This window comes from Cheilinus undulatus, linkage group 9 (genome assembly GCF_018320785.1).
Source record: "Cheilinus undulatus linkage group 9, ASM1832078v1, whole genome shotgun sequence".
NCBI lineage: Eukaryota > Metazoa > Chordata > Actinopteri > Labriformes > Labridae > Cheilinus > Cheilinus undulatus.
Genome location: NC_054873.1, coordinates 8,051,604 through 8,066,597, shown reverse-complemented (window position 1 = coordinate 8,066,597; position 14,994 = coordinate 8,051,604). Strand labels below are relative to the sequence as shown.

Sequence of the window (14,994 nt, the reverse complement as noted above, 5' to 3'; positions counted from 1 at the left end):
GTCTCCTTTTTGCATGGCCCCTAAGTTTGTGAGGACGGCAGATTTACACGTGCCATATTCCTTCCATTTCTTGATGAACTCCGGAGGATGTTCAGTGCCTTTGAAATGACCCAGAATTTTCAATCACCTTTTCTCTGAGTTGCTTGGAGTGTTCTTTTGCATTCATGATGCAATGGCAGCCAGGAATACTGACCAACTAGTGACTGGACCTTGCAGAAACAGACAGATGTCTTTATACTACGATCACTTGAGACACATTCACTGCACTCAGGTGATCCCCATTACACTAACTGTGAGCCTATTACCATTACATTTTTTTAATGTATTTTTTTCCCAAAAAGTTATCTCATTATTTGCCGGTTGCAGGTAAAAGGTAAAAAGAAAATACATTTCAACCATGGTATTATGTTGCAATAAAGTTAACTGACTTTCAGTGACAATTAAGCATCAAGTGTATGAGTTTTTACGATCTGTTTTGAACGTTTTAAAGCTTTTTTTCTAACTGTATCTGATTCATGAGTGGAGATAATGAAAAGCCAGTGGGGAGCTTTGTAAGAGTATTTTTCTGCATCAGCCTTGCTGCTTCTTCCTCTGTCTACGATACTGTCGGTGTGTTTGTCGGCCAGGGTGTTTTTAGAGTTAAGGGGGCATAGTTCAAAGTGACCCAGGTTTCCTGTCATGTGGTTTTAAATGGTGTGGAGAGCCAGCGGGGGATGTCCACAGGTTAAAGAAACGCTTCCGAAGGCCCCATTCTGATAGATATGGTTACACATGGGCTGCATGCACACAAACAAGCAGAGAAATAAACTTAAACACTGATATTAAGGCAATAAACACATGCATACTGACTTAAAAACAGACTTCTTATGTTAACTTACAGAGGAGACAGCTGATATCGGTGCATAAGTTAAATCATAGAGTTTTTATGTTTTAAAAGCAGCGTGCACACACACAGATCCTGACAGAGCGCTGGTGGGCCCTTTGTGTGCCGTAGGCAGAGCGGCCCAGCCCAGCCTGGTGGCTGACAGGCATGTGTCTTTGTTAAGTCAGTCCCTATAATGGCTCTCATATGTGGCCCATTTCCTTCAGGCCCACAAAGGCGCAGGCCCTAACCGCACCGCCCGGGCCCGAGCTAACAGGCTAATTAATGACTGCAAAGCCGCACTCCTCCTCCTCCTCCCTCTCTCTGTTCTTCGTTTATAACTCCTCTGTCTCCTCCTTCACCAGCCCTCCTCTCCCGGTTTTATCCCTCTAGCGTTTAACTTTTTGTTTTTACTTTTCAATTATGTGTTGTGTTATTTTATTGTCAGGATGATGTAAAAAACCTGTATTTGAAGTGCTTCCTGCTGTTGAAAGACCTGCAGAATAGATGAAGTTTTGACCATTATCAGCATTATTAACCTCAAGAAAAGTATATTAACTACAAATCAAGATTAAAATGCCCAGTCCTGCAGTTTAGCTCCTTTACAGCGCCTTCCTCTCCTCTCTAACCGTCTTGTTTCATCTCTGTTGCTCTGAATCAAAGCCAAAGCTTTTCTCTTGTCAATAAAGTGCTGACGTTAGCTTAGCCTCTAAATAGTCTGGGTTGCTAAACCTGTGTTAAGACAAACAAGCACAAACACAGTAATCCTCACACACATGCATAAGAGCTAATGGAGCAGGCAAATGGCCGTTAGATGGACGGGCAGCTCCTACGTCAGCACATGCAGCTCAGACACAATGACTCGGAAAGCTGTGGAGGGCCCATAATGTCGATTGGACTCACCAGCTATGGAGAATGGCGAACTCTTGACTCCGCAACGGCCTCACACCATTGTATTAATTTGTACGTTAGCATAAAGGAAATGCTGTAAGCATGCAGCAATCAAAAGCACCTCCTCATGTCTACATTTTCTCTGGTGATAAAATGTATGTATGTATGACTTCAGTGGTCATGTACTTTTACTTAAACTAGATAAATGTAGATTTTATTTGCCTTGAATTAATAAAAGGAAGTCTGTTTGTACAGCAACAGTTTCAGTCATATAAAAACTGCCTGAATACACTCAAACTTTTATGACATCAAAAAGCATATGTTTTAACATGTTTTGTCTCTTCAAACAGGTTCTTATTTTTTTTTTCTTAAATTTGTGGACTAGAGCAGTGGTGGACTCAGGATTTTTCAGGGTCAGGGGTATTTTAATAAAAGGTCACCTCCTGTGTACTCTGGGGCTCCAACACAAAAAAATCAACATAGACTAATAGTGAAATAGTTCAACATCTTGGTTAAGGTTAAAAAAAAAATTATTATACCTACTACACCTGTGTTGTATAACAGACACAGAGGCCACTATAGAGGTCACTTTATCACAGTCTGCCCACATAATGGGAACCAAAGAGGAGACACTGGCATATTATGTCCACTTATAGAGAATCTTAGGGTGCTTTCACATTAGGCCTGGTTGATTCCTCCACTGCCCCCTTTCCTCCCGCTGGCTCGCTTTCACACTAGCAACAGCGATCCATGCCCGGGCGCGGTTCATTTGCATTCACACTAACCAAAACGACCCGGACTTCAGGCACCTGGATCCGGGACCGGGCCCCTAGTGTGAAAGCCACCTTAGAAGGAACTTGCAGTGCAGCCTACTGCAGTGGTTCCCAACCTTTTTTCATTATGGCCCCCCTACTCATATTTAAGAAAAACTAAAAAACCCCAAGGACCCACTTGGTAAAATCAAACAAAACACAACATCAAACAAAGGATCATTATTACAATGGCATAGCAGAGCCTCTCCAGAAAAACAGAAGATCTTGTAGTTTTCAAGAAAAACTTTAAAAGGTTTTTAAAAATTCCTAAATCATAAGAGAAACCTTTGAGACAGTAGAGTTAAAGATCTAGCCCCTGTTTTTGTTTGGTTTCTTTCTTTTTTTTTTTTTTTTTTACTTTACACAGATGTAAATTTCTGATTTTAAAAACTGAGTTTCTAATGCAAAACCTTTACACGTTTTGATTTTTTTTCTCTCTTGAAAAGTTACATCTTTGTAAACTCTGAAATTCAGAGTTTGTTTTCGTTTACACATATACAACCCTTTTTGGCTCCAATATACTGTGGTACAGAATACCTCAAAGATCTTTGGTGTCTATTCCTAGCCTACAATTTTGTATTGTATCATATCACATCTTCTTGTAATAATAATACATTTTATTTATAACGCACTTTTCATTTCATTCAAATCTCAAAGTGCTTGTATTGTAATGTATCATATTGTATCATTTTAAATTGTGTTATTGTTGTATTATATGGTTTTGTATCATATCATTGCTATGATTTTCTAAGATTTTTGTATTGAAGCTTTTTGATTTATATCGTGTAATGTATCATTTTGTATCATTTTGTGTCCTATTGCATAGTTTTGTATCATTTGGAATCGCGTTGTTTTTAGCATATAATGTCGTATCGATTTGTATTTATCACATTTTAACAAACTGCATCGTTTTGTATCATTTCTTATACTATTGTTTTTTAAAATTGTATTATATTGTACCGTTTTGTGTTGTTTTCTATCGGATCATAATGCATCATATTGTATCATTTTGTATGGTTTAGTACTGTTCTGTATTGTATTGTAGCCTATTGTATCCTGTCGTATCGTTATGCTTTCTATGGTATCTTCTTGTCTTGTTTTTGCATCGTATGCTAATGTATCATAACATATGGATTTGTATTGCTGCGTATCATTATGTTTTGTATCACTTCATATTGAATTTTGTATTTAATCGTTTAAAAACAACATTAGGCAGGGTGGGCTTGCATTGTTAGTAGCTCTTAGAACCAGCTCCACCAAAACTACACATCTGTCCACTGAAGTTGATCTTATATGAGCTTATATCTTTAGGACAGGAAAGCACATCAGACAGGCATGCTTCTTGTTGTCATGCTGATTTTAGAACATTTTAGACACTCTACTCAGGTAAAAAGAAAAACCTAAAGTTGGGGTCGGCTCATAGCTCTGCCCTCATTGAGACTGTTTGAGCGATCACACAATCCAAACATCAAACATGGTAGAAATCCCTCCGACCTGTTTAGTTGTTTATGCCGTGGTCAGCCGCTGTGTCTCCCTGAACACAGCGGGACAAAAAGAACTGGAATTCAGCCAATCATAGAGCTCAAACTTCATGTCAGACTTTGCAGAATTTGCCATGTATGCTCGCCTTTCAGCGATCGACTATCAATTCAAAAGTGAAGCCGGAAACAATAAAGTTAAGTTTTAAATCTTAATTTCTTTACTTTCATTGTACAATCAGAGACAACATTTAGAAATAACTGTGTCTTTGTTGTTTCGTTTCTGTCTTCGACTCAGAGATAACTCCGGTGCCGTTCACCTGTGTGAATGTGCAGACTGAGTGAACTGATGGACAATAACAAGAGCTGCACTCATTCACATCATGTGTGCGTACCTGCCAACTGCACAACCACACATTTCTTTCTTCCTCCTCTCCTCGAACACAGACACACCACAGTCGGACTCATTGCCCCCTCACCCTCACAGAGCTCCATTAATTCTCAGTCTCTACATGCTCCTTGTGCCTAGGTGTGTATGTCGATGTGTCTGCTGGGCAGTTAGAGGAAGGGGGCCTTGTGTTTTCTTAGGGGCTGAGCAGAGAGGGGCCCCCGCAGCACCACCTTCACCAGTCCATTCATCCTGCGCCCCCCCCCTCCTCTCCGTAAAAGAAGATCTTTGTGTGTTTGCGCTGGTGAAGCAGCCCCAGTCAGTCCCAGTGTTCCCAAAGGAATACAATGAATGGGAGCATTTTGTCCCACTCTATAACATCCACCCCTCCCTCTCCCCCTCTCTCTTCTTCTTCTTTTTTTTTTTTTTTTTTTTAGTAATTTGGACACACAGACTCGTTTTTATTCTCTCCTCATTCCCTTTTCTCAGTGTCACAAGACGTCGGGTAGTTTTTGTGTGTTTGTGCGTGTGGGAATGCCTGAAAGTGCCTAGTGCTGGTGTTTGTGTTTGTGTGATGGGGCTTCCCAAGCTCTCGTACTTTTTTCAGAGTGTGAGCTAAACAATGAGTGGAGAGCTGGTCAGGTGATGAACACATGTAACTGCATGCTCACTGAACAATGCTCTCTGTGGGTAGTACACATGTTGATGTCCTGTTGTGGTGTTATCATGTGTCTGAGAACACAAACACACTCACACAAACCTTAATCTGATCTGATGAAAACCCAAGCATTTGGCAAAAAAAGGAACAAAAAACAGCCAAAATGATTTTCGCGCTCTCAGCTCTTGATGCTTAATGGGTGAAGAATTACATTTAAACAGGGGTGGGCAGAGTTAATCAAGGCTTTAACTGTTAATCCACCAACAAAGACATACACTTTAAAACAGTTAATCTGTTAATTCTGCTCAAAATTAACAGAATTTAACATTAACATTCATGGAAAAACATTTTAAAATCTGACGGCACACTCCTGGATAGTAGGGGTGAGTACTGGCAAGAACCTCACGATACGATACACATCACGATACTTGGGTCACGATACGATAGTATCACCATATATCAGGATATCACGATATTGTGATATATTGCGATATTCTACACAGTTAACTAAGAAAAATATAGAGATGATGTATATGTAAATCACACAATACGTTGGTGGTGTTCCCGCTATATTTCACGGCAGCAAGACAGAGCTTGCAAACTGCATTTCCTTTCTTTAACTTGCTGTTTGTCGTATTTTACTAACAACTCAGCTAAAATATGAATTTTTATTTTTTACCAAAAAATCGATATTAAGAGTTGAAGTATCGATATTGTATTGGATGTCAAAGTATTGCGATATATTGCCATATCGATATTTTTTCACAGCTCTACTGGATAGTCAGAGGTGTGTGTTTTTTATGTTCAACAGAAACAGTATTCCATAGTGTGAATTTTCTAAACAGTAAACTGAGGTTTTGATTTCATGGTTGAATTTCTTGTAATGAAGGTGAAAAAGTGTTAAAGTGGCCTAAATGGTTAATGCTGTGAGCTACCTTCAAATTATTCTGGGAAGCAGCCAGAAGCACAAGCCCTAAAGAGCACTTTTGACAGTTTTTCTCCCTCGTTATGTAAATTCATCCATGAAACCAAGACGTCCATTCACTGTTTACAGTAAATGATGTTCGAGCTAAGGATGCATCTAAGGGTCTATTTCCCCATTTGGCTAAACGCTCATTTAAATTAGTTTAACTGACTAGTCTAAAGAGGGGAAAATCCTTAGAAAAAATTCCTACAGGGTCATTGTGTTAGCGGGTTAGCCTGATATACTCTCTACAGTGTGGCTAACATTAGAAGCTAGCTCCGCCAGCCTTCATTCCTCTTTGCAGATTATTATTGTTCTTTAGCATGCGGCCTCTTTTCACATCTGTTGAGTAGTCATACGTAAGTCCAACCCTCAGCAGCCTACGCACCACTTTATTTCCATTTACTACTTAAAAAACTGTCATACCGCACTGTTCCTACTACATGCTAACCGCTAAGCTACCACTGAGCTTCTCATATTTATGTCCAGGGGAGTGCTGTAGGAACGTTCTGACAAGAATGCAGCAGCCGTTAACTGAAGCTACAGCAGCCTCTAGTGGTGGGAGGTTCATTACAGTTTAAAAGAGCATTATAGAATTGGATTATGAAAAATAATAGGTAGTTTAAGGGACTTGTAAATCTTGCGCCGGCTAATTTGATAAACGAGTTCAACTGTTTAACGATGCACATCCCTAGTTCAAGCCATTGTGACCCAAGAGCTTTGTTTTCTGTTTCATTTTGCCTATCAAGTCTGTCTTCTGCGCCATCCTCGGCTGGTTGGTTGAGCTGACGGTTGGTGCTAGCTTGGACAACATTAATACTGATCCTGACCTGGCGCTTTCTGTTTTACAAGACTGAAAGAAGCCACTCCACCTCTGTTTTGCTCTTTTGCCATCCAGTGGTTGGTTTTTATTATAGTCTACTGCAGGCATAAACCACACATTTAATACTTCATTGTATTATTTAATACATTTAAATCTCCTGGGTCCATGGTTTAGTAAATACACTTCATGGAGTGTGTTTTGTAGAAAAACTTTTTAGGTCAAAACATGAAATGAGCTGCCAACCAAATGAAATTATGGTCATAATGAGTAATGGAGGCTTGTAGGGATGCCAGATGAAGTATTTTTGGCAATATTCATTCTGCTGATATTTCGATGCTGATACTGATGTACACACCTTTGTATAGAATTAAAAAGCACCGTGCATGAGAAGGTGAGTCAATCTGAGCTGAGAGAGGAGATGTTCAGGGCTCACAGCGTGCCTCCTTGAGTTTGTGTCGCCCTTGGCAACCGCCTATACCTGATGATACAGTTGCACGTTTTGTCGATACTTAGGGCTGATGTATGATTTATACTGACGATATGTGTGGCGTATACATCAGATGTAAATATCAGCAGAAATGTTAAAATCTGCTGATACAGATATTTAACTTTTTCCTTTTTAAAAGATGATTTTTTCGCTCTATGAAGATATAATGGTACCATACCTGTAGGGTCATTCTTCAGTATACGGGTTCAGTTCAAGAGGAAAAAGTGCCTAAATATCTTACTTTTGTAGGTTTCTCTTATTTTTTGTTGAACTGGCGGCAGTGACGGTTACAGTCTGGTTGTTTATTTAAAGTCCTAAGAGCCTGTAGTATATCTATTACTGAACAGAAAAAGAGGAAAGTTCGGCAAAAATGACTCCTTCTATCCATCCTTATCCGGTTGGGGGTCACTGGGGGCTGGAGCCTATCCCCGCTGACTTTGGGCGAGAGGTGGGGTATGCCCTGGACGGTTTGCCAGTTAATTGCAGGGCTGACATAAAGAGACAGACAACCAAGCACGATCAGACTCACACCTACGGCCAATTTTAGAGTGATCAGTTAACCTAACGGGCGTCTTGCTGAGGCAACAGCAGTAACCCCTGTCCCACCGTGCAGCCCTCAGCAACTCCTGATCACAATGATAGAAATAAGTGCAACATAAAAAATGCTGTATATAACACATTCATTCTGGAGCTACAGTGGCGGTTATTTGTGCTAAATCGCTGCTCATATATGTCGGTAAAGGACAGAGAGATGGATCTTGTAAAGCTCTTTCATACACACTTGAAGGCAGAGTTCTCTTGAATGAATTAGCTTTGGAGATGTCTTCATTCCTCGCTGCTTTTTAAAAACAGAGGGACATGTTGATCTTCTTGCTACTGTTTGTGCTTTTGTTTTATTGTGTCTGTTTCTTCTTCTGTGGTACTTTAAAAACAGAATAACCTGGATTAGGGTGTGAACACTGCTGTATGTGACTCCTCTCTGACATAATCGCTGTGCGAATGCATGAACCAAACCGTGAGGGTTTGGGACAAATACAAATACTCTTACGCCCCTTACTTATACTGTTATTGAATAAATCCTGTGAGGAGTTCCCGTAGCCCAGCGGGACATTTGAAGTCCAGTAACCAGTGATATTTAATTATACATATTTAATCCTTACATCGGAGAGGTTGAAAGCAGGACATGCTTTTCACTTCCTAAACAGTTTACACAATTAATCAGTGATCAGATTTGTTGTCTATTAATTTCCTGTTGATCCTCTTACAGATTGACTAATCTTTCCAGCTCTGCAGCGGATAAACACTAGTCAAAGATCGTCCTATTCATCCCCCTCTCTCTATTTAGTCATGCTCTTTGAACGTCATACACTCGCAGCATTAAGATCCCAGAGGACAGTCATGTAATCCAACAACGCAGCATAAATGCACAGAAACTGTGGAGCCACACAACATGCTGATTGTGTGATTTGGCCTCTAATGATGGAGAGTCCCGGGAGGACGGTGGGGGGTGGGGGGGCAGTGGGCTAAATGAATTGGCAGTAAAGGAGATGAATGGAGGTGGAAGGCATTGAAGGGAGGTAAGGAGGAAACAGAGAAGATGTATCAACAAGGTTTCATGTTAAAGATTGAAACGGGGAGAAATAAGAAGGTGTGAGGAGGAAACAGCAGGAAGAGAAGGATGATAAAGAGGAGCAGGGTGATTAAAAACATGTAACATAACAACAGCTTTTCTGTTAGACCAGCTTCGTGCACAGCAGTGGTAAGGAAGAAACTGCTCTGGCACGTCTTTTTGAGGATGAAGTTGCAAGTTCTACGCCTGCGGCAAAAGCCAAGGCAAGAATCTTTTACACCGTTTTCACGTTTTCTTGGTGATCGTTCAGAATCCTCAATAATTGCAAGTAAAACGCAGTCTCACTTTTAGGCTCGTACACTCAAATGTTGAACTTCAGCTCACAGAAAGGAACGGTCACTGGAAGTTGTGTAGCACTAATGTCAGTTTCTCTGGAACTACAGAGGAGCGATCATCTGATCCGAGAGGCATGAGTAGGCAGTAGAAAGATCAACATGAACACTGTAAGTGAACAGTTTGTTTCCTCCACCTCATAAAGGCATCATTGAAGGATCGGTCTCAGATTGTGAAGAAATAGAATGCATCTGCGATCTGCCAACGCTGTCTTATCATAGAGTTGACTCTGTTACTTCTAGCTCTATGCTCGTTCACCTCCTCCCCTCCTGCTTTCTGAGGCTGCAGTGATTCACGGCTGGAAATGAAACTTAAGGCTTAAGAGAATTTCTAGCACTCCTATGCAGAGTTCTGTTGTAGTTTTTCTAAAGCATCAGTGGGCAAAAAACATTTTTTTCAAGTTTTCAAACTTTCTTGATATGTTTAAAAGACTGCATCCTAAACCGTCCTCTGAGGTTCATACAGAGAAGTGATCCATACCATGGCCAGTCAGATGTTGTTTTAACTCTAACAGCTGATGCTGTTTTGCTTTCCATTGTTTTCCTTTAATCCACTGATTTATTAACAAGCCCTCCCACCTCTCTACATGAGGTATGCCTGCCAGGATATCCAAGACTTCATGATATCCAATGTCCATGAGGACAGTGATCATCATTAGAAAATATTTTTAACAGTATAATAATTGACTTATGTGCATTTCTTTAGCCCAGGGGTTCTCAACCTTGTCAGTCTAGGGACCCCCAAAATAAAAGAACAGAGACCGGGGACCCCCACTGTACCTGAAGATGGCTGAACACAGCCATGAACATTCAAGAATAGTCTGCAGTACAGGCAGTAAAAAGTGGTGTAAAGGGTTTAAAATTGATAAGAATGGGTTTAGAGTGGCAAAAATGTGTTAAAATTGGCAGAAATTGTTGGTAAAAAGGGATGAAAATGGGTTGATATGAAGTAAAGTGGCAAAACAAATAGTCCAAACTGTGCAAAATTGATGATAAGTGGCAAATAATAGTAAAAAAAAACTGTGTTCTCCATTTTTTCAAGGCATCTGGCATCCCCCTCTTAGTGTTTCACAACCCCCAATGGGGTCCTGACCCCCAGGTTGAGAACCACTGCTTTAGTGGCTGCATGACCCCAGCCTGACTCTCCTCCTCTTTCCTCTGTTATAAACAGCAGACAGGTACAAGTGTGACTACGTCACCGCTCCATGAAGAAACGTTTTCCGGACCCTTTATAAATAAAAATCAACATTATGCTGTTTTGCTTTCCTTCTCCCACCCTCTTTCCTTCCTTGTCCCTTGCTATTTTGTTCTTTCATTTCATTTCTTCCTCTTATCTTAATGGATAATTTTAACCTCTTTTGGCACTTGCTTTGTCTTTGTTTTGATGTCTGCATTCATTTCAAAGCAATCTAGCTAACATCTCAGTACAGAAACTGTTTGTCCTTCGACATTTTATGTTTGCATGCTCTGTTGCTATGTTTTGTGTTGTATAGCACTTATGTCACCAGTTTCATTTTACACTTCGCCTAATAATAATTTGAAAAAATGTCTGTGGTCAGCATTCAGAAAATAGCTAAGTAGGCACAACTTGTGGAAAAAAAATCAAGATTATGTTAAAATATTGAACTGATATTGATCAGACTCTGGGTTATGTTTGTATTAACTTATTGGAGCAGTCTGTAAAAATGGTATTATAGGAACTGTTTCATGTAAAACTGCATATAAACAGGTTACTTATTCAGAGCTAGAGCTTTAGGAAGGCTGTTTGTAGTCCACATGCTTTAAAATAAAAAATCAATGTGTTAAAATGTGCCTGAAAATTACCAAAGTGGATTTAGAAACAGCACATAAATAGTTGTTTTAAAGTGGTGCAAAAAATGAAGAAATTAAAAATATCCATCAGGATGCAGGAAGATAAATGTTTGGTCTCTAAGATTGAATGCATCAACCTTAGAGACAATGAAATGTAATTTTCAATGTGTTGTTTTTAGTTATGGACTGTTGATGAGTATGTATTGCTTTAAATGCTAGTACGTTTGGTTTTATCATTTATATTGTATATTCTTCTACATCTTCCTGCCCAGGGACCACAGACGAAAATTAGCTTTATAGCTAACTCTGGCTTGACAGTTTTGTTTTGCATGGCCCCTGTCAAATAAACTGATAAATAAATAAAAATAAATTTAAATATTCTGGGAGGAAAACCTCCAGATCTCCTTACCTGATGGTGCTGAATATGAAACAATAAATCTTAAAATATTTAATGCATTGACCAGTGAGTTAGCACAGAAAAAAAAACTGTAATCACAGTGTTTGTGCATTTAAAAAATTACATGGTAAATCAGGCTGTTCTTTCTGGTCATTCACTTACAAAATTGTCAGAAAAATAGAATGAAAAAAATGGTGAAAAAAATGAGATTGTGATCTCTCCATAAGAAAATGGTGATATGGTTTTGTTTCCATATTACCCATCCCTACTTTAGAGTAAATTTCAGTTTGGTTATTTATTTATTTATTTAATGTAAAAAAAAACTCCTCCAAGGGTCTTTGAATTAAAGATTTCAGGCTAAAGAAGAGGAATTTTAGAAAAATCTTCCCTGGTTTGAAAACAGACAAAAAAATAAAGTTAAACCAAAAAAAAAAGAAAAGCGAAATTTAAAAGAAAAGAATCTGAAATAAAGTAAAAGGAGAAACACTCATAGAAAAATAAGAAAAAGGAAGAGTTAAAATAAAGAATGTTGCATGAATGAGACAAAGACAGTGGAGTATGAGGAGAGAAACATCAACACTTGAGTAAACTTTCATAGAAAAGGCAGAAGAGACTTTTTTTTCCCTTTAAAACTCATTCTATAAGCTCAGTGCTTTCTTCAGTGGTGTGCTTTTGTCATATATTTCTTTATTGATTTATCACATAAAAGTCTCCGACAGCTGGAGAAGAGCTGTTCTACCTTTCTTCTTTTTTCCATGATTTTTTGTTTTACTTTTTTTTTATTTTTGCACAAGAAACATCAAGACAAGTTTTAGTATGTGTTCACATCGGTGGTAATAAATCTGACTCTTTCTTCCATACAGCTGATCGCTAATTTTTTTAAATTAAGGTTGTCAAAAGAGAACATATTTTAATCTCAGGCTGTTTTTCTTTCAGACAGGAGCCTCACTAGTGATAAAAGAGAAAAAAGGAAGACAAGAAAGGACTTATAAGGAGGAAAAAGAAAGAGACAGAGAAGTTGGAGAGAAAGTGACAAGATAAAGGGAGAGATGGAAGAGAAGAGAGAGAGGCCGTCCGGTGGTTTTTAAGTACAAGCAGCGCTAATAGATTCCCGCAGGCTCGTCTTTGATTCGCTCTCTTCAGCCGGAGCCCTCAGCGCCTTAACTCAGACGAACCCACACTTTTTAAAGAGGCTTTCAAGCCGACATGAAAGCAGCTTTTATTTCTCTCTGTTGTTTTAAAGGCATTTTGTTTCACATTTCTGCACTTGTCTCTCAAGGATGTGCGTCTTTATTTGTTGTTTTGGCCTCTTCAGCCCTGCTGATCTGAACTGTGGGAGGTTCATTTTAGTCTCTATAACACCTCTTTGTTTTCCCTGCAGCTTAACCATATTTCTTTTTTCTTTCTCCTTTTCCTTTCATAACATACTTTTCCTTTTCTTGCTCTCCATTCTTCATATTTTTATTCTTTATCCACAAGGTTTGTTGGTTTTGTTGTTCCCGTGTTTTGAGTAGTACTTTCTGCATTCATGAAGCCCTTGTAGGGACAGAAGAGGTTGTTCATGGTATTATAAGTTTTTCTTGTCCAACTTTCATTAAAGGTTTCTTAAGGGAGTCAAACATCTGTTCCTCTCTCTCTCAGGTTCAGGGTCACATGCCTCCTCTGATGATCCCCGTTTTCCCTCATGACCAGCGCTCTCTGGCTGCTGCCGCCGCTGCACAGCAAGGCTTCCTCTTCCCACCGGGCATGTCCTACAAACCAGGTATGTAAACACTCACCCATAGCCTCACACTCACCACGGTAAGGTACAGGGTGAAGGCTAACCCTAACCTAACCCTTGACATCAGTGACATTTTTACATGATGGAGACAAACAATACCAAGCTAAAAATAGATATTTGATAACAAAAACTATTAAAAAATGTAAGTTTAGTTTTTAAAAATAAGATGAGACCAGACAAAAATGTAAGGGTGGGATCAGACTTTCAGAGTAACAATCATGCACCATCTCCTGTCTATTTAAAAACCATCATATCAAAGCAACACCGGCCCATTTTCTCTTCTGACAGGCAGGGTAGATGTAAAGTAGGAAAAGGGTCATAACTGATGTCTCAAAAATACTGAAAACCTCCGTAACAGTGAGATGGACTCCACTGTTGGCCCAGAACATGAACAAATCTTTCCCGTTGATAACATGCGTGTTCAGCATGGTTGCTTCTTCTTCTTCATTCTTCTTGGTGGATTTGTAAACCAGTTAGGCCGGAGATAAACTTGTTAACAATGCAGACACACTGGATTATGGTAACTAATTTGTGTCAGAAAGATTCAAACATCTTTTATACCAAACAAAAATATGTATCTTAGAACACAAAAATGAGATCCAAGCAAAAAAGAGTAAAAGTAAGCACCTTGGACCCCTTGTGTTTGCTGGGCAGATGTTAGGGGTGGATTTGCGACAATTTCTTTTGCCATAGCGACTCTCTTAACGCCAAGCAAACTACCTCGAGCACATTCCAATTCCGGGTCTCGAGCACATTCCAATTCCAAAGTCTCTGACTCTGATACTGCTTAAATGTGGAAAGTGCCCTGACTGGGGCTAACACTAATCCCTACTCGACTAGGCTGGTGCTCCCCCTTCTCCCTACCCTACCATGACTCCAACTACAACATCACTACTATTGCTACCACCAACATGACACTGGAAAAAAGTACATAAGTGATTTGGAAGAGAAAGAGAGAGAGCTTGGCAAGAGGGTGGGTGAGGCAGAGCAAAGGTGAGGTGCCCTAACTGGGGCTATCACTCACCCCCATCAGACTAGACTGGCAGTCTACATCCCCCTTTTCTCTACCCTATCCCTAGCACAATTCTTAACTACCTTGCTCCTAGCACAATTCATAATTTCACCTTCAACAGGCCCAGGCTTAGTAAGAGGGAGGGGGAAGCAGAGCTACAATGTGGTGCCCTGAATGGGGTTTACACTCACTCCCACCAGAATAGACTGGTGCTCTATATCCCCCTTCTACTTACCCTAGCGCAATTCATAATTACACTTTCAACAGACCTAGGCTTAGTAAGAGGGTGGGGGAGGCAGAGCTACAGAGAGATACCCTAACTGGGGATAACACGCACACCCACCAGACTAGACAGATGCTCTACATCCCCCTTCTACTTACTGTGGCAAGATTCCTAATTACACCTTCAACAGACCCAGGCTTAGTAAGAGGATGAGGGAAGTAGAGCTACAATGAGGCACCCTGAAAGGGATGCACGCTCACCCCCACCATGCTAGGCTGGTGCTCTACATCCTCCTTCTACTTACTCTAGCACGATTCATAATTACACCTTCAGCAAACCCTGGGTTAGTAAGAGGGTGGGGGGGGGGCAGAGCTACAGTGAGGTGCCCTGACTGGTGCTAACACTCACCCCCATCGGACTAAACTGGTGCTCTACATCCCCCTTC

General features: G+C 40.0%; 1 protein-coding gene across 14 annotated transcripts in view; it reads left to right on the top strand.

Annotated features, from left to right (window-relative positions):
* The window catches only part of LOC121515031 (transcription factor SOX-6-like), a 232,828-nt gene that overhangs the window by 143,472 nt on the left and 74,362 nt on the right, over positions 1 to 14,994 (top strand). For all 14 annotated transcript variants that reach the window (XM_041795585.1, XM_041795583.1, XM_041795584.1 and 11 more), the window contains one exon: positions 13,176 to 13,296. In XM_041795585.1, the coding sequence (XP_041651519.1) occupies positions 13,176 to 13,296 (121 nt within the window). The remainder of the gene's footprint in view (positions 1 to 13,175; positions 13,297 to 14,994) is intronic.